General features: G+C 39.5%; 1 protein-coding gene across 2 annotated transcripts in view; it reads right to left on the reverse strand.

The window, feature by feature from the left end:
- Window positions 1–641: 641 nt before the first annotated feature.
- The window catches only part of SEC24B (SEC24 homolog B, COPII component), a 39,216-nt gene continuing 16,325 nt past the window's right edge, over window positions 642–23,532 (reverse strand). For both annotated transcript variants that reach the window (XM_077300634.1, XM_077300633.1), the window contains 19 exons: window positions 22,069–22,250; window positions 20,871–21,055; window positions 19,236–19,338; window positions 18,865–18,991; window positions 18,481–18,590; window positions 18,073–18,185; window positions 17,525–17,643; window positions 17,135–17,190; window positions 15,476–15,682; window positions 14,488–14,611; window positions 12,248–12,406; window positions 11,687–11,860; window positions 11,367–11,477; window positions 9,702–9,877; window positions 8,974–9,111; window positions 7,014–7,118; window positions 6,642–6,734; window positions 5,909–6,012; window positions 642–2,860 (listed from right to left, as the gene is read on the reverse strand). In XM_077300634.1, the coding sequence (XP_077156749.1) occupies window positions 2,746–2,860; window positions 5,909–6,012; window positions 6,642–6,734; window positions 7,014–7,118; window positions 8,974–9,111; window positions 9,702–9,877; window positions 11,367–11,477; window positions 11,687–11,860; window positions 12,248–12,406; window positions 14,488–14,611; window positions 15,476–15,682; window positions 17,135–17,190; window positions 17,525–17,643; window positions 18,073–18,185; window positions 18,481–18,590; window positions 18,865–18,991; window positions 19,236–19,338; window positions 20,871–21,055; window positions 22,069–22,250 (2,501 nt within the window). In that variant the 3' untranslated portion in view covers window positions 642–2,745. The remainder of the gene's footprint in view (window positions 2,861–5,908; window positions 6,013–6,641; window positions 6,735–7,013; window positions 7,119–8,973; window positions 9,112–9,701; window positions 9,878–11,366; window positions 11,478–11,686; window positions 11,861–12,247; window positions 12,407–14,487; window positions 14,612–15,475; window positions 15,683–17,134; window positions 17,191–17,524; window positions 17,644–18,072; window positions 18,186–18,480; window positions 18,591–18,864; window positions 18,992–19,235; window positions 19,339–20,870; window positions 21,056–22,068; window positions 22,251–23,532) is intronic.

Below are 23,532 nucleotides of genomic sequence, written 5' to 3' on the forward strand. Positions count from 1 at the left end.
TAGCTGAAAATCAAAGCTGCACTGAGATTAGGCGTTCATCTATATGCATGTAATACCATCCTGACAATCACTGGGATAATGGGAGCCAACCATCTCACAGGGTTCGCATAGGCATCTTGCACTGAACTTTAATATCCTATTTATTTTCCTTAAAAAAGAAATCTACCTGCCAACTGGGGGAAATGGCCCAATACTACTTCTATTCTCATCTCACCAAACTGCAGCAGGTTATTTAAAGTTTTTGTTTCAATGAACATCTACAGATTATTTAATATTTAAAGGAGTCATAAAACATATTCTCCAGACTTCCGTTTTTGCTCAAGGCTAACGCTGGAGAATAACTGGATCACGTTGTGCATACCTCAAAGTCAAACCATACCCCTCCCCCCTCACACACTGGCCACCACCAAGATTTAGGATGGGTGTTTGACTTACCTTTCCAAAAGCCAACATTTCAATCTTTGCAAGAATCCTTATGATTAATCTTGCTCAGTGTCAACTGACAATTGGACATGGAACTCACAAGATCCTACGGTTGTTTAAATTATGCAGACATGGTAGGAGGAACTACTAGCACTACATTATTTCCCCCCAGCTATAATAGGCAACAAGTACCTTACTCAAAGCAAATACTTCTCAAATATATTTTATAACAATTTTATATACAAAATGTAGAAGAATAAAACTTTAAGTAATGGTTTTACAGATCATTTACCATAAAGCATGGCTTTGGATGTTTTTGGATATTCAGCACTGAGCTCACAAAAATTGTTTTATTCCAAAATAGCTTGTTTGTTTAGATTACAGTCATATGCTGGACACATTTATGGACCCATAACATACACTTCCATCCGATCTAACTTTTCACTCCCCTCTCAAAATGTGAACTATGGGACATACTAACTTTAAAATCGTAAGGGAACATCTTTTTTTGAGAACATTTTTATACTTTTAGACAAGTTTTAAAATGTGCCATAAATACAACTAAACAATCAAGTGATATTCCAACAAATCCTTTGGCATGCTTTTTCAAAATTAAGATTAGGGTAGATTCACAAACATTTATCCATATGATTAGATAAGAAGGTAAAATAACCAAACATAATTCTGTTGCATAAGAGCATTTGTGCACAGGTAAAAACATACTAGGGCATCATCAATATATATATTTATGCAAGTCTATTAGTTGTCATCTTTAAAAAAAAAGGTGTTGCCTTCAAAATAAGTGGCTTGTGCAATTACTCTACATATTTAACACAAACTTAAGCCAACTAAGGTTTAAAATACAGTCATGGTTCCAGTGATGTAATGCACACACATGGTAAGGGATTGGTATTATTCTTGTCTAAAAAGCAGGACACTGGATCACAGTCAAGGAGGGTTAATGTGTAACTGCTGCTCCTCAAAACTGGCTCTTACAATCGACACATCAAGAAGGCTGGCTAGATCCCCCACAACATGTAGGCCCTACAGAATTACAGCCATGTCTGTGTAACGCTAGAACTGGAATAGGAACATAAGGATAAACCCAGGCCAATGTTTGGATCATGTGCTCAAGCAACTCCCACCTGGAAGTGAAATATAATTTTCTTTAATCTCTCATGGTGGCAAGAGAAAATAAGGATCCTAGAACCACAACAAATGCAGGGTACATAAAGTAAACCAGAGTTTTGCTAGGTAGCATGACAAACTGGGTGCATACAAACCCCCACTTTCAATTCACCAAACTTATCCTCTTGAGGAATCTATACAATAAAGTAGTAAACATTCCTTCTTAATACAGAAAGCCAAATTCACTAACAGTATCTAAATTCCCAATTTCAATTCACTGAACTTATCCTCTTTTGAGGAATTCTATACAATAAAGTAGTAAACATTCCTTCTTAATACAGAAAGCCAAATTCACTATTAGTATCTAAAATGTATCACAGATATAAAAAACACATGATCAAGCAAAATACTTTTAATCAGCTGATCATAAATAAATCCACATAAAAGGATTAATTTAAATGAATTACAAAGTTGCATTTTTCTTATGTGGATTCAGATTTCTTTGTTTTAATATGTATTAGTCTACTTTATTCTTTAACTGATATAGTGATTTGTCATAGAATCACCAACACGGCAGCACACTAAGCAATTCATACTCTGTAGTTACAGTTTTACATTTTTTTTTACAAATGTAACACTTCTGTACATTATATATTTCTACAAGTCATGTATTCTGTATTGCAATTCTATTGTCTTCACAGACAAAACAGTGAAGTAGTTTTCAAATATGAATTATTTCTTTTACAAATTCATATAAACAGCATGGAGCACTGCACTTTGGCATCTCTGCTAGAGGCAAGGCTGGGTTGTGAAGAGTTAGAGGGGGAAAGCTCTGATTTTAGAATCCATTATGAAATACCATTCCACACAAGCTACATAAACTCAACAGCTAAATCCACCAGCTTGAAATGAACAGAAGCACCATATTGCTGCACTATTGGAAATGCATATAAACCAACCAGTTTAAAACATACTATTGAAACTGCATCAAAGCCATCATTGTTAGACTGAAGCAAATCTGTAAAATTCATCTGGAAATGTATATTTTGTCCTTTCTGCTGAAACATTGTAAATATGTGTTTGTTTGTTTTTTTGTCCTGGATACTGAAGAACTCATGCCTGGTTTTAATCGCTTGTCTCACAGCTGCTATTTGAGTAAGACTCCAGAACTGGGTTTTTTCTCCATTTCTTCTTTTACTTACAAATTTGTTGTTGAATATGCAGCAAAAACTCATAGTAAGAAAACGCTGCCTCTGTTTTGTCTTCAACTAAATACTGAAAAAAATCTGCTTTTGCAGGACTTTCATCTCTGAAACAGAAGGAAATTGATTGTTTAAGGAGTGTTCTTGCATAGCTTGCTTGCTTCAATTTGCATGATTCAGCCACAATTTATTTCTTCATACTTATCCAGTGCAGTCTAGGTGTAAAGGCCAGACAGCCACCAGGCTTAGATGAGTATAAAACAGACACCATATTCCATGTTTTTAGTCTTTCTAAATGTCTGTATAAATTAAAGGAAGTTCTTATGGCAAGTCACACTTAGCGTACTCCAAGTAAATTCCTGTTAAGGAGAGTAATATCTCCTAGGCCCATTATGCACGGCCGCCGAAACGGTGATTTCGGGTCACATGGAAAACACGGAGGGGGAAGACGCGACGCATACCGGTTATACACGGGGCGGGGCACGACGGCGGCAAAACCCAGAGTAACCGATTATGCACGCGCCGATCTGGGCGCCGCTTCTGGTTGCGCCCCGCTCACCCGGAAGCTGCGCTTTCTTCCGCGTTTCACTGATGCGGCTTTTTTGGCGGCATGCACCGAAGCTGCAGCCGGTTGCAGCCGGCTCCGTGCGTTATCCGTGATTTTAGTCGCCGCCATTCCACCCCGAATGTGCGTTAAAACCCCCGTGCATAATGGGTCCTACTGAGTTCAATTAGCTAGCTAGGAGCGGAACAATTACAAAGTAGAATCCCCTCAAGCCCAACAGCATTCAATGATCAATTGTATCAAGGCTACCAAAAGGCTGAGAAATACAGAATTTGCATCTACTTCCCCAGTCGATATCTAGATGTAGCCTGTCAATCAGAGCCACTAAAGCAGTTTCTATTCCTGATCTGAACATTCAACGAAAAATCAGCCTACTGTGGCTTCTCTCAAATATCTCACCACCCAATGGAACACTAGAGATCTGCCGAGTTTTATTCATGTCAGTCCAATAAGATAATTTTGGTGGGGGAGAGGACAGGGCAAAGCAATAGATTATTAAGGCTCCCAAAATCACCTCTATAAAAGGAGGAAACAAACCCCTCTTCTATTGTAATCTGTAGAAAGCAAAAAGTAAAATCCTTCTATATCATAGACTGGCAGCATCCTCTGTAGGGTCTCAGGATTACCAGTCAGGTAGGCTGATTGTTCCAGTGCTGAATCCATTCTTACCACTGCCATGACATTCAAAAACACCAAACAAACAGAAGTGGAACACCTGTCAAAATATCCCACATTCTACAAAAGCATAAGCTTACTGGAGATCAGATCAATATTCCATATATTACATCAAATAATGGCCAACCAGGGGGTGTGGCTAAAGATGGAGTCAGGAGGGGATTGCAGAGCAATCACTGGAGCCTGACAGGGGTCAACTGTCGAAGCATTTGGCAGAAAAGAGGAGGGGTACGCAAACCCCACCTCATTTTTTCTACCCAGGAAGTCCTAGTGAACTCTTGGGGCCGTCTCCAATCCTTTAGGGAGTTTATCTCCCCGGATTACAGGTTGTTAGCGTTTCAGGGCAAGAGGATGTCCAGCCATTTTCTTGGATTTCTTTATCTTTCTTTCTCTCTTAAAAAAAAAATAATGTCCAACCAGATGTACCTGGGAAGGCCTACAAGTAGGGCATGTAGCACAAAGATGCTTCCAGTTGTTGACACCTAGCACTGGTACTTGGGGGGAGGGGGTTACTGTTTCTGAATATGGAGGCTTTGTTCAATTACTGTGGCTAATAGCCACTGATGAGCATATCTTCCATGATTTCTCTAACTAAAAGTTAATGAGACCAGTGGCAAATGGCATCACTGTCTCCTGGGACAATGAATTCCACAAGTTAAAAATGGTGAGAGAAACATGTTCTTCTGTCAGTCCTGAACAGACTGCCCATGAACTACACTAGCTGGCCATGAGCTCTAGAATTATGGGAGAAGAACATTTTTCTGCATATTTTCTTCATGCCACACAGTACACATCTAATTCTGAAGTTGGCTCCAAAGTGTGGAGTAAAAAATCCACACAACATGATCAAATACAGAAAAAAGATTTTTCTATAATCCTACAGATTTGTAGAAAAATCCAAAAAAAATTAAAGAAAATTATTGCATTAAAAAAAATTTCCTCCAAAACCTATGTCTGCATATATGCATAAATTCTATGAAAATACAGTCTTACAGGGGTGTAGTTGATAGGCAGAGGCTAGTAAGGAATTTCTGGGCAGGAAAACAAACCATAGCATCAGCTATGAAGGATTCCTTTCCCATGTGAAGCCAAGTGTAAGGAAGGGGCAGGGCTGGAAATGAGATTTCGACTCCCCCTTAAAAATCACCCAGGTGCTCCCTTTTTTGTATCTACTTTTTTGTCATCAATGAGGTACAGAGCACAGGTGCTGGGACAGTCGCAGCAGGTATACTCTCAGAGCACCAAGAATAACTGGAAAAGGACAGAGCACTAGTCCTCTCTCCAAACATCCTTGGGATTGCAAGAGCTTGCCTGCTGATGTGCTGTCAGAGCTCAGAGGAAATTAATCTTTAGGTTGTGAAAGCATATATTGCTGCATTACGGAAAGAAGCCATGTTGATTTACAATGCAGAAAACGTGAAACAATTACCCATGCCAGAGCAGCTCTTTGCAGGAAGGATATTTGAAAAACCGTGAAATAGATGAAATTCTAGGGCTAAAGGACAAATTTAAAACTAACAAGTCGTCAGGATGGCACACAACTAAGGGCAAGTACAAGGGCAAGGAAGATGTGGGGAGAAAAAGTTAGGTATGAACATCAGCTGTTCACTTTTTCATATGTGACCATAAGACTTTATTGTATTTATTGAGTTTGGCGCACACAACAGTTACACGGTCCACCTCTGATTCCTGTGAACATCATGGCTTTCTATATGCATTTGACTGCATACTTTTGGATCAATAGACTGCAAAAATAAAACTTGATTAAAATAAAATTTTAAATAAATGCTTATTAAGAGGGAACAAAAAGCTACTGTACAAGTATGCATAAATAATCAATGAATTCAGCGAAGGATCAATTGTGGATTCTTACTGTGATACACACACACAAACACATACTCTCTCACTCACTTACTTTATTATTTGAAGGACTGCACTTATAGGTTTACTGTCCTTAAGCCAGGATATAAATGACCTGGTTCGTTCTGAAGAAAGAGTATCTAATTCTGGAAGCTGTGTCTAGAAAAAGTAAATACAAAATTTATACACGGTTAAAGAATCAAGAAAGCCAAACGAACTAGAGACAAAACCCGCTGAAGTTATCATTTATCATTTCCATGACAAAGTCTCAAACAGTGGACCCTCCTTTGCTATCATAACTATGTGACTTTAAAGGAAAAGGTAAAGGTATCCCCTGTGCAAGCACCGAGAACTTTTAGCCAGGAACTTAGGGTAGCTTGACACAGTGAAGATGCTCCTAGGCATGAACCTCTATGGTGCCCTGCCTTACACAGTGCTGGATAAAGGTAAAGGTATCCCATGTGCAAGCACCGGGTTATGTCTGACCCTTGGGGTGACGCCCTCTAGCGTTTTCATGGCAGACTCAATACGGGGTGGTTTGCCAGTGCCTTCCCCAGTCATTACCTTTTACCCCTCAGCAAGCTGGGTACTCATTTTACCGACCTCGGAAGGTTGGAAGGCTGAGTCAACCTTGAGCCGGCTGCTGGGATTGAACTCCCAGCCTCATGGGCAAAGCTTTGACAGCTGCCTTACCACTCTGCGCCACAAGAGGCTCTTACGTGATTTTACTAGTCACTAAATTTTAGAAAGGTGAGCAGTTTCTTGTATTAAGAAAAACAAACCCTTACCAGTCCCTGTGGTACAGATGAATAGTTAGGGTATCCAAGGACATCTTTTATGAAGTTATTATCACAGCTTTTCCCAATCCATATATACATTGCCTAAAATGTAAGAACCAATATCATTAAAGTAAACATCTTTTTAATTTGGATAAGATACACTGTAATCAATTATACTCCCATGAGAATGCTTATTAAATTGTCCTGAATACATAATTTACTGTACTTAAAGAACAGTTTATTAGAAAATAAAGTCAACAGCCGATGACAACATGGGTGGCAATGTATCATTCTTTAAGAAAATTAAGATTTTCCACTTTTATGAAAGCATTTATCAAAGCAATCATGTGCAGGTATGAAGGAGCCAAGTGTGCAACTTACTAGGCCATAATCCATAAGAAAAGCTCCTTCTCTTGTCAACCTTTCAGCAGACAGTCGTTGAAGAAGGGGTTGGGGCACAACTCTATCACTGACATGTATTGCACCCTACAAGAAAAGTTATAACAGTTTATATACAATTCATTATATATGAAGAGTGTACAAAATTTAGCAGCACTATTAGTAATCCAGAAAAGCTGGGCTGCACCAGCCTGGGCAACCTATCCAACATTGCTTACAAGTATTACAGGCCAAATTAAGCAGTATCAGTCTGCAATGACCTACACAGCCGCAAACCCAATCATTATCTTCAGCACAGTATCTGGGACAGAATACTAAAACCATCTGTGAATGGCTTCAAACCACGTAACTGAAAAAGGATTCACAGCCAACTGGTTCCTTTTATATTCTTAAGTAACTGGGCAATATACTTCTGGGTCTGTTGCCAGAGCACATAGGGATACTGAGGACTGTTATCAAACTGTACTCATGCTTAACACACATATTGGTGAAAGCAAAAAACTATGAAAGAATGTTCTATATCTGGGTCACAAAAATTAGAAGCATGAACACTAGATGGGAGATACACTTCTCAGTAGCAGTGTGTGTGAACAATGTCTTTGGGTACTTGTGGACTGCAAGCTAAATATGACCAAACAGTGTGATGCAGTGGTAAAAAGGGTAAATGTAGTCTTGGGTTGTATTTTTTGAAACCTACACCCCATTCCCATGACTTCTTGGGCTTTCACTGTCTTAGGTTGAGCAGAGACTTCATGTTGAAAAATTATGATCAGGGTACAGGAAATCAGAAAGCTGACTTGCAGAGAGCAGCCAGATTCCCCAGGAGGCTGGATATGCCACTGATAAGGGCTCTATTTTCTGGTTTCCTGAGGACTCACTGAAATTCCAGCCCTGATTTACAATTAAGTTTGCAGGAAAACAATGAACAATCCAGTACTATCTGGAAATCTGCCTACAGTGGAGATTTTTCCAGAAATCTCATGGTAAGTGCAGCTTGAGCCATCACCCATCCCCTTGCATTTGCTGGCAAATATCAATCAGGTCAACCACTCAGGAAATCCAATAATCTCATGATTGTCTCACCTGGTACCCCTCCTCCTCTCCTTCCTCGCGACTATTTTTTTTTTTGTGTGTGTGGGGTGTCATTCAAAATTCTGACTTTTACCCAATGGGAACAATGTTCCTGGTATCTTTCCAATCACAAAGCGTTTGAAAATCCTCCAGTCATGGACAGACTTATGGAAATCTGGCCCAGTGAAAGAGAGGATTCAATAATGCCATCATTTTAATTTGTTCCCAACGGTAAATGCTCAGGAAATATACGGGAAAAGTTACAACACAATCAAACTCTGTTCAGTTCTCTATTCCAGTTTGTTTCTCTGCCACTTAATGCTGCAAGTCAATATGATCCCCAAAATTGCTCGTCCATGGCAGAAATCACTAGCTAGAGTCCTCTTCTTTACTCCCAGACCACTCCCCCTTGTTATTCCTTAAACTATATTGAGATTATTGGAGCAATGTATAGAATTTTATGTTCTGCTAGTTTAAGCTGTTTCTCCTTGCTTTCTGATCCTGGTCTACTTAGTTAATTAAAACTTAGCCCTTGCCCTTCTCTTTCTCTACTATGAGTGCTGCTCATAGGGGAAAGCCAACCTTTACCTCACAACTCCCCCCCCCCCAAACATGGTAACAAACCTCAAGGGTTGATTTGGAATTTGGATTAGCCTAATGGAAGAACATCTACATACGTAGCATAGGGTAATCTTAATTACTACTTGTTACATATTTCCCAAATACTTGTGTGATTCTTTGGACCATTTAGTTACTCACAGTTTAATAGTTCGATACTGTTCTACTTGTGAAAGTGTTCACATGTAGCCCCAGTATTTCAGGCAATACCCCCTCCACTTATTAGATGCAATAGAAATTATATGTACTATACCTCATCAGTAAGTCTGTCTATCCTGTACAAGTTGGGGTGTATCATCTTCATCAAGTGAACCAGAGGCTGACTTTTTATTAGACACATGGCATATACACGATCATCTAAGCGTGTACTGGTTCCAGTTCTGAAGGCTTTCTGTAAGAAAGTAAGTAATTTAGAGTATTCTGCATACCCTGCAGGAATATTAAAGCACTGTAGCCATAAAGTGACACATTTGGATCTTCTGACTGTTTCCCTCTGAATGGCAAACACTACCCTCCAATGATGCCATGCCACAAACTGCTTAGGAAACTCTTGAAGTTTCGGAAGAGTCTCACAGTGTGGCTTGGATACCATTTAATTAACTCAAGTTGAAAACTTCCTAGGGCATGCAAGCCTAATTTTGGCATAATGACAATACTTCATCCCTTTCCTTCAAAAATGAAGGGTTACTATTAAAGGTCTCCTAGCTTTTATCATGAAACAACGTTAAGGACTGTCAATAGGAGTTTGACATTCTTGGTGAGTATAAGGACTATTTAAGCTTCTACTTTTAAAACAACTTGGTACATGGACTATTTTTACTAGGTAATTTAAGCTTCACAAAGACCTTAACTAAAAGGAACATGACAGGACAGAAAAGGTGTTCCAATTAAGCAGTTTCATCTAATTAAAGTTTCTGTCGTTAAAAGGACAGCTTTATATTTTCTGGAAGTCAATTACAGGCTACTGTTTAAATGCAATACCTGTTTGAAGAGAGCCAACACATACAAAGGAAACAGCCTGAGGGAATTCGGAGCTATCAAAGCAGTTGGCTGGAGATTTGATACAGTTGACGTGTAAGCAGACAGTGAATCAACTACGGCATTCACTAAGGCATCCCTTGCATCTGAAAGACTCGATGAAACTGAACGATCCACAGCTATGAGGGTGGGTGAAAAATTATGAGGAATCAGGAAAGGAACTCTATTGAAATAGTAATCATCAACAAGACACAGCAAAATTTTCCTAGCAAAAAACCATGAAGTTGTCAACATCTGTTTAATGAATCAAATATGAAATAACAGAAATGCTCATTAAATAATGTTGCTATTTCTCTTCTCATTAGACCTACTTTCTTCAGCTATCCACTTTGCCACTGAAATCAATGGGTCCCCTTGGGCCCACTACTTTCTCTCCGCCTAACCTACCTCAGATTTGTTCTAAGACAGGCTTTCTTGACAGTCCTGGGTTTCCTGAGTGGGTGGGAGTTAATGAATTTTAAATATGTTTTTATAATTTGTTAAACATTTATCAGGTGATATAATCATATATTAATGGCAGAAAGTGAAGAGGAACTAAAGAGCCTGTTGATGCGGGTGGAGGAGGAGAGTGCAAAAGTTGGCTTGAAACTCAACATCAAGAAAACGAAGATCATGGCATCCGGCCCTCTCAATTCCTGGCAAATAGAAGGGGAAGAAATGGAGATAGTGACAGATTTTATTTTCCTGGGCTCCAAGATCACTGCAGATGGGGACTGCAGCAAAGAAATTAAAAGATGCTTGCTCCTGGGGAGGAAAGCTATGGCAAATCTAGACAGCATCCTAAAAAGCAGAGACATCACCCTGCCAACAAAAGTGCGTTTAGTCAAGGCTATGGTCTTCCCAGTTGCAATGTATGGCTGCGAAAGTTGGACCATAAGGAAGGCCGAGCGTCAAAGAATTGAGGCTTTTGAACTCTGGTGCTGGAGAAGACTCTTGCGAGTCCCTTGGACTGCAAGGCGAACAAACCGGTCAGTCCTAGAGATCAGCCATAACTGCTCCTTAGAAGGCCAGATCCTGAAGATGAAACTCAAATACTTTGGCCACCTCATGAGGAGGAAGGACTCCCTGGAGAAGAGCCGAATGCTGGGAGCAATCGAGGGCAAAAGAAGAAGGGGACAACAGAGAATGAGGTGGCTGAATGGAGTCACTGAAGCAGTAGGTGCCAACTTAAATGGACTCCGGGGAATGGTAGAGGACAGGAAGGCCTGGAGGATCATTGTCCATGGGGTCGCGATGGGTCGGACATGACTTCGCATCTAACAACAACAACAACAATAATCATATATGGTCATGTCAACTTGCCCCCCCCCCGCCCCCCAAAATGACTAATGATGGGCCTGGAGAGGGTGGGAAGGGTAGGAGACCTAGGCTAGCTAAGGTCTATTATTTGAAGAAAGATTTCTGTAAGGGCTCATTTGCTAATTCCAATATGATGTACAAAGTAATAATGCAGAACCAATAATAGTATTGAAGGGCTGTTTTACAAAAGGTTTTGCAACATTTTGCAAACTGAAACATGATCTTCACATTAAGTCTTCAGTATTTAAACTACAGCATAACTAATTAGCCCCAGAAACATAAAACTCTGAAATGTTATTTTCAACTCACCCATGTTAGCCAGGAGGCATACAATTGCTTGTACATCTGCACCAGCATAAACATCTGGCAATGAATTGACCACAGGTAAGCAGAGCGTGTGCACTCGAATTCTCCGTTCACCTGAATCAGAACACAGGGCATGCTAAACATTTTTAACCAAACTATATTATGCCACAAAAGTACATTTCTAGGACAGCTATAAGGGCAATTAAGGTATAAGGCAATCTATCACACATTTTACCTCGATGAAAAAATTGTTCTTAAAATCACTGCCTTCATGTATTATGAACATGGTGCTGTAAGAGATAACTAAACTTTTTTGCAAATACCTTTGCTTGAAGTGTATAAAAGGGCTGTCTGAAAACAAACTAATGATGTGTCTGTCAGACTTTCTTCAATGGACATCTGTACTGCAAACCCAGCATCGGGATTGACGTTGGCAAGCGACAGCAAGTCAGTAGATCGCACAAAGAAGTTACCATGGAAGGTATGTATCGAAAGGCCTGGTAACAAAAGGAATTTAAATCAGGAAGGGCTGAAAAATGCAGCTCCCAACAGAAAAGATCAGCAAGTCCTCTAAGCATAGCTATTGTTTTAAAACTTGTTCTTAACTATAAAGATGGATGGCTGACTTTTGAAAGAAATCATCTTATGGAAGTCTTCCTAAAAGAACATCTGGATTCCAGGCAATTTAAGGCAAGAAACTGACTGGTATTTTGTTCTTTAATTCCAGAACCCAGTTAAATCAGACTGGAGTTCTGACAAAAGTGATTCCCCGCTACCCCACAAACAGCAGTACAGGTCAAAAAGTGCAAGTATTATACGGGAAGAATTCTAGATGCCTAAATTCAGTTCTACTTGATCTGTGAAAGTGCAAATTCACAACCTACCTTTTGTACATCTTATTCTCATGACTGCTTCAAATCCAATCTTTCGAGTAAAGTATCTTTTAAGATCTTTCTGCAACTTTTCTGCTTGAATTGGGTTGAGGCTATGATGGAAAGATGGATAATAATAGATGCACCCAGCTGAGTATTTGGACATGCAAGCTTTTGGTAGAGAGGTAGGGTGGGGGGGGGGAGAGAAAGAGAGAGAGAACAAAAAAGAGAATTAATGTCAAGTGTTGCCAAAATAATTTCATCAATCTGCATTAATTCAGTGTTTACTATACAGGTATTGACATGCAACCATGATCATTTCCTTAATAACAGGATAAGGAGGACATTACTATTGGAAGATGGTGTCCCCTCACATTTTGGGGCAACATTCAGGTATATAAATACAAAAATAAATAAATTTTGAAGGATAAACAATTAATTACCCAAATCAAAAGTAGTGTAATGAGCCTAAGCATGGTTTGTTTTAATATGCACATGGAAGCATCTTTAAACAGATCTGTTTAAGACTGAGGCTTAAAAACAACTGTTAAATTTGATTATATGATGCAAAATAAAATATCATCATCTATATACATAAAAGACTATATAAAGCTCAACACAGAACACTGAAGCAAAGCTGAGGGTCATCGAAGTAGCAAAGCAATGCATAAAACTTTCCAGTGCTTTATTCTTCTGTGGAAAATATTCCATTATAACAACATTGTTAGAAATGAATACATGATATTGCCAACAGAGTGTCAGGAAAGCTTGGCAATTTCAATGTTGCAATTGATGTTTTTCAGGTGATTATAAGAATTGTTATACCAAGTAAATGCATGTTCAATTGATTTGGTAATGGGGAGAGGTTAAAAAACCATAAATACATATAACAATCCAATGTTTATTTGTTCATTAAAAAAACAAAGGCATGAATTCATCTGATTGACTCTACAAATCACATCAAAACCAAAGCTAAAGTTCTTATGGCATTTCATATGTTGGAAGCAAGGTTGCCAATTTCCAGGTGGGCCTAGAAATCTCCACGCAACAGAGATCCATTCTCCTAAGGATCCTCCCCTCCCCAGTCATCTACAGGGACACCCCCATAGATCTTGAGGATTTCCCAGCCCAGAGCTAAAAACAGTAGTTGGAAGGGATTATCATCAGCCATCTGACATGGGACTAGCAAGCATCATTTGTGAGAGTGCTCCAGGGACCTCAGGGGAACTTCTCTTGAAATAGATGAGTGGATAACGACATCCACAACATATCATGCACAATTATTTGGGTGTGCTAGAATTAGGGTGCCAGCAGTTTTCAGCACTGTTAGCTTTTTTAAATTGAACAATGTAAATACGCACTATATTGTTTTTAATTGTGTTGGCTCGAATATACCATTTAAGCTACATTAAATTTATTATTTTCCTAATCAAATTTTTCAGTTCAGTATTTCTTGCTACTGGACTGCAATAGTAACATATGGTACTTTAAAATTTTTGTTTACTAAATATAAATCAAAATAAACATGCTGAATCAGATTCACATTCTTTTTAGAATACCAGATAATTTCATCCCAAATTTCCAATTCTAATTTTTCTGGGAAACCCGCATCCCTGAATCTAATAAACAGATAATGCTCTAGAATGGGAATCCCCAATGTATGGCTTTCCTGGCACCCGGCAAGTGTTTTTAATAAGTGGGCAGGGCCCGTTGGAGCTTTTGCTCTGCAAAGCTTCCTACTGGCTGAGCAGATTTTTCAAAAAACTGCTTCAGCAGCAGCTGCCACCACAGAACAAGGATCTTCACTATGTGAACCAAGGTAAGCTGCCTGAATGATAGAAAATATTTTTAAACATATTCATTTTGATAGGCACAGCAAAGAGTTGTTATTAGGGGGGCACTAGCTGCTTGTACAAGCTTAATCAATCTAGAATTGGGATAGGCAAGCTTTTTGGCCCAACTGCCAATAAACACAATGAAGGCATTTATATACCTTTCCTTTCTTCCAACACAATCAAGATGCAAGGTGGGTATAAATACAAGACAAACAATTACCATCTTCCAAAATAATTAAAATGCATTATTAAACCTTCAGGCTGCTCCATATGCTTAAAAAATAATGACTAGGCTTTATGGTACTTATTATCTTACAGCGGTAAAACCTATTCTACACAATGTAACAGAATGTGAAAAATTCTCCATCAACACATATTGAAGCACAAAGCAACTGTGCAAATTGATTAATCCCTTACCAAGAGATGCTAGATCTGAATACTGTGAACTTAAAAGAAACAAATCCACAGAAATTTGCTGTCCTGAGCAATCTAAAGCCAACTTCTTATAAAAATCCGTTGCCGGGCCAAGGTGCTGAACAACCTAGAATAAGCAAACAAAATGAAGATGTCTGGATACATTCCAGCTCACTGAACAGTTTAGGAACACCAAGTATACTTTTCTATAGTTGCAATCTGCAACTTAAATATGTACCATTTGTTATATGTAATCATTTACCCCACAGTTTCACCATTGTCAAAAGCTGGAGCCCATGATAAAGGTAAAGGTACCCCCTGTGCAAGCACTGGGTCATGTCTGACTCTTGGGGTGACAGCCTCCAACATTTTCATGGCAGACTCAATACGGGGTGGTTTGCCAGTGCCTTCCCCAGTTCCTACCCATGATAGCAGTTAATAAATTCAGATTTTGACTATTACATCTACCAGAAAAACAGAACACCCAGAAACTATGGTCTGCAGGACTGAGTAGCAAAAATGCTTACTGAGAATGCACAGAAATGAATTAGAGCAATGTATTTATTCTGGTGTAGGAACTTCTCAATCATTCCAATTATTAATAACTGCCTGAGAAATTATACAACATAGAAAAAACTGCAACCACAGCTATGCTTAAAGAAATTTCTACAAATCTTGCCCCATGCAAACAAAACAAAGGGACATATCAAATTGCTTATTCTCCATAATGTATTCCTCTTCTGCTAGATTCAGGGAAGAAAGAAAAAAAAAGAACTGAGAGGAACTGAAAGCTCACTTTGCTATACTTTTCATCCCGCCCCAGCCGTAATATTTCATTTCATTAAATATACTTTCAAGTCTTTCTTCAAAGACCTTAAGCTAGAACTACTTGTTTTTCCAAACTGGAAACTAAGATCTTTGCCTGTCTTTTTTCTCAAAATACACATAGACTTAGCTAAGTTAAAGCCCAAAATAACCAAATCCAAAGTACCTTTGTGCTTGATCTTTGATTGGGATCTTCCCTTGACTGCAAGCGCCCTGCCCCCAAGGATGGTAACTGTGTCTGAAACACAGATACCCGCCCACCTGTAGGAGACATCAGTTTATAGGCCGCTTGAAGGGCAGGACCTAATGCACTGTGTGTTTCTCTTGTGTTGGTGAACATATTTGGTAGCACATTCAATAAGTCTTTAATCAGCTGAAAAACAGTTGGAATGATGTTAGGAGGAAATTTCAGTTTACAAGACATTGTGGCATAACTGACTGCAGAACATAGGATATTAGTTCTTCAAACCCACACAGATTTTGCAGAGAACTAAGCTAATTATTAAACCAGGCTACTTAAGCACAAGTGCTAGAAAGATGCAATCTCCAGGCACCCAAGTCTATATTTTTTTCAATAAAGCTGAAAATCCAGATACATGAAATCAAGCTGCCATATATGTAAAAGCTGGGTTCCAAACATTTCATAATCATGGAGGGATGATTCAGCAGAATATTTTCTCTCATTTCTAGCTCATACAATGTGAATGTTTGTGCATGCTTCTGTGAGAAACAATAACCCCAAATACTGAACTACAGCTACTGAATTCGGACAACTGCTACCTTATACGTTAAACTGCTCACAAGTAGGCATGTGGGGGGGGGGACTGGTATTTTTTTGAATACTGAACCCAAATAATATTAGTATTTCCAAATATCCCCAAATCCCAATATCAGTATAGTACTGGAATTCAGAAAATATTTGGGAAAGCTGAATATTTGAGGCTCCCCAGGCATTTAAAAGAACACTACTTAAATGTCCACTAAACAGCTGATCCCATGGAGATTGGTTTCAGTTGTGCAGGAAGCCAAGTTCAAACTGCCCCCCTCCCCAGCCTGACAAACAGCTGATCACATGGAGAGAAGTCTCTTCCCAGGAACAGCAGTTTAAACCTCCCCCTTTATGCAGATTCCACAGGCTGGCAGCCTTTCAGCAGTCCCTTTTGCTTGGGGGGGTGGGGGGAGGAGGGTTTGGGGGGGAGTTAAAGGGAGGGTTTAAATGACTGCTGGCCATTTACACTTAGCTGACCAGGGGACCAGTCAAGCTTAAATGACCAGCAGACATTTCAGGGCTGTCTTTTGTTGTCTCAAAAAATGGGAAGCAAAAATGATTGCTGGAATACCTTGGAGCTATTCCAGCACTCCCTTTTGCTCTCCCCCCCCCCCTGCTCCCAAAGGGAGGGAAGTGAAAAGGATTGCTGGAATGGCTTGTAGCCATTCTAGCCTTATAGCAGAGCAGGTACTTTAAAATAAGTAAAGTTATTTTATGTCATCGTCAAAGCCCTCTTTTCCAAGATGGACACCTCTTTCCAAGTACTGGACAGCTCTGTTCTGAGCCAGTTTAGCTGAATGCATTAACTTTTTTTCCTTCTGTCTAGCATAGAATTGCTCCTTTGCCCACTCAGCCTCCTCTTGTCCACACTGGTCCACAGAAGACAAAACTGAAGCAGCAGGAGAACTATATAACTCAAGGCAGAGCTAGTGTAGTCCACAGACCTCATAGATCGCATACCTGTTTCACATTACTTAATTTAAAAGCAGCAGCAGAAAAAGTGGTTTCATTCTAACTTTCTTCATTAAATGGTCACTGCAATTTGATCCACCTTACCTCTTTGCTTTCATGCAGATTTACGAGTAAACTGTCGGGTGTGGGCAGGAAGACATCTATGGGAAGAGTATGCTCTAGTGAGGCATCAAATTACATTTCATATCTCATAACATTTATTTTCTGAACTCAAAACACAAAGGCCAGGATCCATGGCAAGTTCAAAAATACACATCCATATATGTACTTATGCATGGCCCTGTTGATCCTAGCCAATACATAAAACACTTTACAAGTTTACTGTGTGGCCTCAAGCTACTCATCCAGCAGATTTGATAGTTTCAGTCAATATCTATAGTATTTCGGACTTTGAAAAGTGCTACCCAAGCGCATTAACAGCTGCGTAATCCCTGAAATCAGAATCAAGAGTAGGTTTATGTTTGTATTCTTTACCATCAATTTCTGAGACAATTAGCATCTGAGGCTGTGATAATCCTTCCTGTAAATTGTAGAACTGAACTGTGCTGTCAAACGTTATGAAGCCTATTCTTGTTCTTGAATCTCCAGGCAACCTAAAGATTAAAAAGAAATCATAGTTACATTATTTTAGCAAGTCTCCAGAGACAACTGCTGTTTAACATCAGAATGCAGAGCATGGATCCCCAATATGAGGTCTAATGCAGCTCTGACCCTCTAGCAACAGTGGCCAAGAATGCCTAGGTTGGGCCCTCTCTTGCCCCCCCCTCCTTTGTGTAGCATTACAAGCCAGTGCTTGATTCATGCAGTCTGTCTGTGAAGGAGGTGAGTGAGTTGGAAGAAACAGAACGTCAAACTCCTATAAACCTTGGTTCTGTTCTAATCGCTATTTGAAGTTTCCCATTCTTCTCCATGCCATAAACATTTAAGAGCTAGTCAGTGAACTACTTATAATAACTGAAGAATCCTGATTATAATTCCACACTCTAAAAAAATAACAACAACAACAACAGAAAGGTTCTTACTTGTCTAGGTTTTCCAGCAAAGACTGGCATACAATTGACAAATATCCAGCTTCTACTGCATTGTGGGAGACATCAAATACAAACAAATACACTGCAGGCTGAGGTGGACGAAGCTGTAAAATAAAATTAATCCTTTTAAAAATTGTACTGATACAGACTTTTAAAATCTCTATTTGTTTATTCAGAACTATGGACTATTTTGCTTAGCATGCTCCTGTAATCCCATCACACCTGTGTAGGTCTTTTGTAAAGAAAGTAAATAACAGTTTAAAAATGTGTGCGGGGGGGGGGGGAGTCAGTGAGGAGAGGAATATCTAAGTTCATCACTGCCTTCTGTCCTAACTTCAAAACACTTCCACTGATGCATGAGAATTAATTTTTGACAAGCATTTTAAAATGTATACCTACCATGTAATCTGAAGAAGCAATGAACTCCACTGTAGAGTTTTGTACTTCTGGCCGTTTGTGTGGCTCACCATACGATCGTGTCAGAGGATTGTACATAAATTCTTCTGGAACTAAATTTTAAAATAAATGTGCTATTGTCAAAATTCTACATGTTACCCCTGTTAACACCATTGTTTATTTAATACCTGTTAAGTAACGCCTTTGAAGAATGTTCCCAAGCACAATAAGAGATCATGCTGCCCTTATGCTTAGGGAACTGCTCCCATTTGAAAGGGGGCTGTCTTCACAAAGGAGGACACAGCTTCTGAAGCTTCTCTGTATACCTGTACCTTTCAAGTTTGCCATATAGCTGTTTGGACTGCAGATTCTCTCATTAATACTTACCATCATTAACTCTGTAGCACAGGTTACATTTCCACCTCCTTTGATCAATAAAGGAAACAAAAGGATTGATGTATGTTCTGCATGACCTACATCTCACAATGGTACTTGATGTTATCACAGGTAACTGCTAAAAAGGAAAAAGGGAAAAAGGAAAAAATTGCAGCTTCAAAATTTTCAAACATCCTACTAAATTCTATTTACTGTTAAGCCATTATTACATTATTACTATACTAAAAGATAACTGGTATAAAAAAAGGAATAAAAGAGAACAGGAATAAAGGCTACAATCCAAAGGTTATTTTCAAGAAAGAATTACTGGTGTTTATGCCACAAATACATTTACATTTTATTCTCTGGTTTTATTATTTTACCGTTAGATCTCTGAAAGGATGTAGAAGCAACCCCAAAGGAAGTTTTGCCTTGTTTAGCAAAGCCTGAGTCTGAGGGATATTTGTCAAAGTGCATCGAAATGAGCTAGAAGAGAAATCACAAGCATTAGTTTAACAGATCATGATCCACAGTGTTGTATAGAAAAGGCCATGAGCTCAAGACCCACCGAGTTAGGCAAACATCCAGACCAACATGCAAAACTCTGCATAAGCATAAAGCATTCAAGATCTGATGATCGATTCAGGGAGAACAAGTGTGATACTTCCTTTCCGCCCCAACCCCTCACCCCCACGCTCAGCAATCAACTCTAGCCATATTTTTCACCATTTATTACAAGGTTTCACCATGTATGTATCTGGAATACAAACAACAGTGAGAGACTGCAATGATTTATGAGCTCTGATATCTACAGCTTTCCAACAAGAAAAGGGCAAGATTGCTTGTTATTCGAATCACCACCATGGCCATCTACCTGCAGCAATGTTGCCACAATGTATAGAAAGCGGCAGCAGCCACAAGGGAGGAGTTTAACATTATCTACCCTTCTTAAGAGCGTACTAACTGCAAGACATAACAGCAGGGGCAGAAAAACGTTGTAGGGTATGGGCTCACTGCATGTTTAGCAAACAATCCAAATAAATAAGTCAGAGCAAGTAATCAAAGCTCCAGGATAAGAAAGTCCATTGGTATAACTGAAAATGTGCACCACTACCGATAATTGGCATATATTGATTAATAATCCATAAAATTTTTATAGCTCAAGTACTAGTTCTGCAATAAGTAACAAGCTTATTACTTATGAGATTTAGTGCACCAGAACCTGCCCAGGACAAGGCGATCTATTATTTCCCTATTTTGTAAAGTGTCTCTAAGAAGCCCTTTAGACCCCCAGAAACTTTTTTCCTGCCATTCCATTTACATACTGGTTAGTCTAGTCCTCCAGTACACATTAATGTATTTTACTCTCTTTATTAGAGAGAAAATTTGGTTCCTTGGTGAGTCACATTTGGTTACAGAGCCAGGATGCAAATTCTTGAGCTAGATAGAACAGTGATCTGAAGATATAAGGCTTTATATGTTCCTCAAACAGATCAATCAAACCAAGAAACATAAGGATTTAAACATGTTTAATACGAATAGAGAAAAAAACCTGGAAAATACCCATGGAATTTTGATTTTATATATAACAGATATGAGACTTTTTTATGCATAGAATTGGAAAACTACAACAGAGGATTGACTGCTGAAGATGACAGAATTTGCAGAGATGGCTGAACTTAAATTACTGATTAGAGAAAAGATTTATGACTTATCAGAAACCCATTATAAACTTCTTGCTTGAAAGCAAAAAAAAATGATCTGATGACTTGTGGCTTTTTGAAATAATGTGAATCTTAATTTAAGTAAGTGATCTTGTTATAAATTAATAAATTGAATGATTGGGTAATTGTTCTTGTGATGAATTTACCATGTCTATTCTTTGTTCTTTCTTTTTTCATTCTTTTCTTTTTTTCTTATATATGCTCCTTAGAATTCTTATCTTTTTGTATTAAAAACTTTTCATAAAATCTTTATTTAAAAAAAAACATGCTTAATAGTTGAAAATTTATACCTACTCTGGGCTGCAGTTCAGCTTCTTCAGATCTGAGTTCAAATTAGGCACAGGAGCAGGAACTGGAGCAATAGGCAGAATATTTCTATCTTGAGTAAGGTTGACTGGTCTTAAGCTCTCTGGCTGCTGAGCCTGCTGTAGACCTAGTCCTCCAAGACTAGCAGAAAGTTGATTCATTGTGGGATATTGCTAGAAACAACCATTAAGGACAAACATTTATTCTGTAGTATTAGTTTCCTCACTATTACCTCTTCTGTGGGGTAATCCTAAATTCTAACAAACAAAAATAGCTGTGATCCAAAGAATTACTTGAAAGAATTAGTGTACTGGGTGGGGGTGGGGGTGGGGGTAAAATTCTTTAAAGAACAGGCAGCCATACCACATCATTAATCATTTTCTCAGTTTAGTTTATAGAACTAGTTATTGCATAGTTATTTGGAAACTAGCCAAAGTGATTCATCACACCTTTCTCCATTAACAACTCCTGTTACCTCCTTCTTTCCTGAACTTGTGTCTAAAGTATGTTTCAGTGAGGTATGGGCTCTTTACAGACTCACAGACATTAGTTCTGTGATGAACTTGTATGGCTTTTCATAAAGCTGGCACATATGTCATATCTTCCTGGTCATAAGGGTAGTCACTGGTAGAAAACCTGTTACTGCTTTACCACAAGCCTAAACAACATTCTAGGTAACGTGGGCTATGCTGTGTTACACTTATGAGACAGGGAGGTCTAATGAAGATGGGAAAGTATAACATATCCTACCTTGACTCATATAATCCACAAGATGTGGAACATCACCAACACATTTTTTATTTTCATATCATTGTCTCAAAAAATGTAGACACTAATGTAATATAATGTCTGAGATGCTGAGATGACTGAACAATGATAAGAATTTAGTGAATGAATTTAAATAAATGTCACTAGATGTGCAATGATTTTAAAGGTGCAAGTTTGCTTTCAGCTGTCTGCTCAAGGCAACTGACCCTGAAAGCTCCCACTGCTTCGAGAAGCAAAATATTCAATACAGATTTTGCTTGCTAGCCTTTCCTTTCAAACCTATTTTGAAATTTAAAAAAATAGAATTCCACTCCTGATACTTGTATAGCAGCATGTTATACATCCGCATTCACTTCATTTTATCAAAAGCAACATCAGACAAATGTATGCTGTATATATGAATCTTCCAAGCACTAACCTGTGGGTACTGAGCAAATCCAGAATTATATCCAGGGTTATTTGGCTGCATGGCAGGTGGAGGTGTTACATTCTGATAGCCAGGCTGGAGAGTTGGGTACCCGTAGCCAAAAGGTTTAGAGGGTTTTGACGTGTGGGAAACTGAAGAAACAGGAGCTGGACTACTAGTTGTGGAGTGGGTATCTAAAAAATCAATGATACTCATGAATTTTTGTAAACTGCGGCGAGACATTCGAGAGCGGTGGTATATAAATATAAATAAACTAGGGACCAAGCCCGTTGTAAATACAATGGGTGCTAGGTGTGCTTTTGGGACCGGGGGGAAGGCTTCCTCTCCCCTCCCCCCGGCAGTGGCACAGCCTTTCCCCCGGGCCCAGAAGTGCACCCGCGGCCTCCTCGAAGGCTGGACTCCAATTTTGAAGTCCCACCTCCAAAACTCCAGGAATATTTCCAACCCAGGTGTAGCCAACCTCCAGGTGGGGCCTGGAGAGGTTCTGGAATTACAGTTCATCTTCATAGTATAAAGATCAGCCCCCGAGGCAGAAAGGGCTACTTTGGACAGGGTTGTGGTAGAGAAGAAACATTTAAGGCCTCCCACTCAGGTTGTTGTTAAATTGAAAGACTCGAGACCGACTGCATAGGGTTGTTGTGCAGATGAAACAGGAGACAAAAGAACCTCCGCAACAGCATCCAGTTTTGTTTACAGAATAACGCTGTGCAGTGGCCTCAAATCTATGTCTAACCCCCGGCCACAGCAGTGTTTTAAGTGAGAAGGGGCTTTTCTGTGGGCTCCCTGTCAGCCGTTTGGCAGAAGGAGAAATTCCCCCTCTTCAAAAGGAATGCCCACCCCCATGCCCTGACGCTCCTCAGCATTGCTCTCGAAAATGCGTCTGTCAGGGGCTGTCAGAGGCTCCTTCGCAGCAGGCCTGAAGGTGGGGAGGGAGGGAGCGCACTCACCAGCCTCCTGCCAGCTCTGTCAGGGTTCTGAGGCAATTTACAGTTGGACATGACAGTTAGGGCAGGCTTGGGGTGAAAAGGGCTGGCACAGCCTATCCAAGCCTCTATTCTCATCCCCCTTGGCAGCCCTATTGACCTCCTCTCCCTGCGGTGGTCAGGAGCAGACTGGCAGCGATGTCTCCAGATTGCCCCTGGCTGGGCTGGGTGGCTGGGTCTGGTCTGTCCTGGTGAGGGCCCAATGGGAAGGCGCTACGCTTATACCATCGCTTATAGTAATTAGTTATACCATGATTAACTAGTCATACTGTATTTTTACTAGGCTGAGAATTGTGCGGTAGCAGGTTCAATAGGGTCGCCTCGTAAGTGCATGCAGAATTAATCAGTAAGCTCTCCATAAGCTGTAATGTGGGTATAAATCTTTACGTTTATAAATGAAAGGAAAAAATCATTTTAGGGTGCCATATTTATAATGCTGCAAAATAAACTTTTGTGCGCACATGCAAGTCTT

This window comes from Paroedura picta, chromosome 10 (genome assembly GCF_049243985.1).
Source record: "Paroedura picta isolate Pp20150507F chromosome 10, Ppicta_v3.0, whole genome shotgun sequence".
NCBI lineage: Eukaryota > Metazoa > Chordata > Lepidosauria > Squamata > Gekkonidae > Paroedura > Paroedura picta.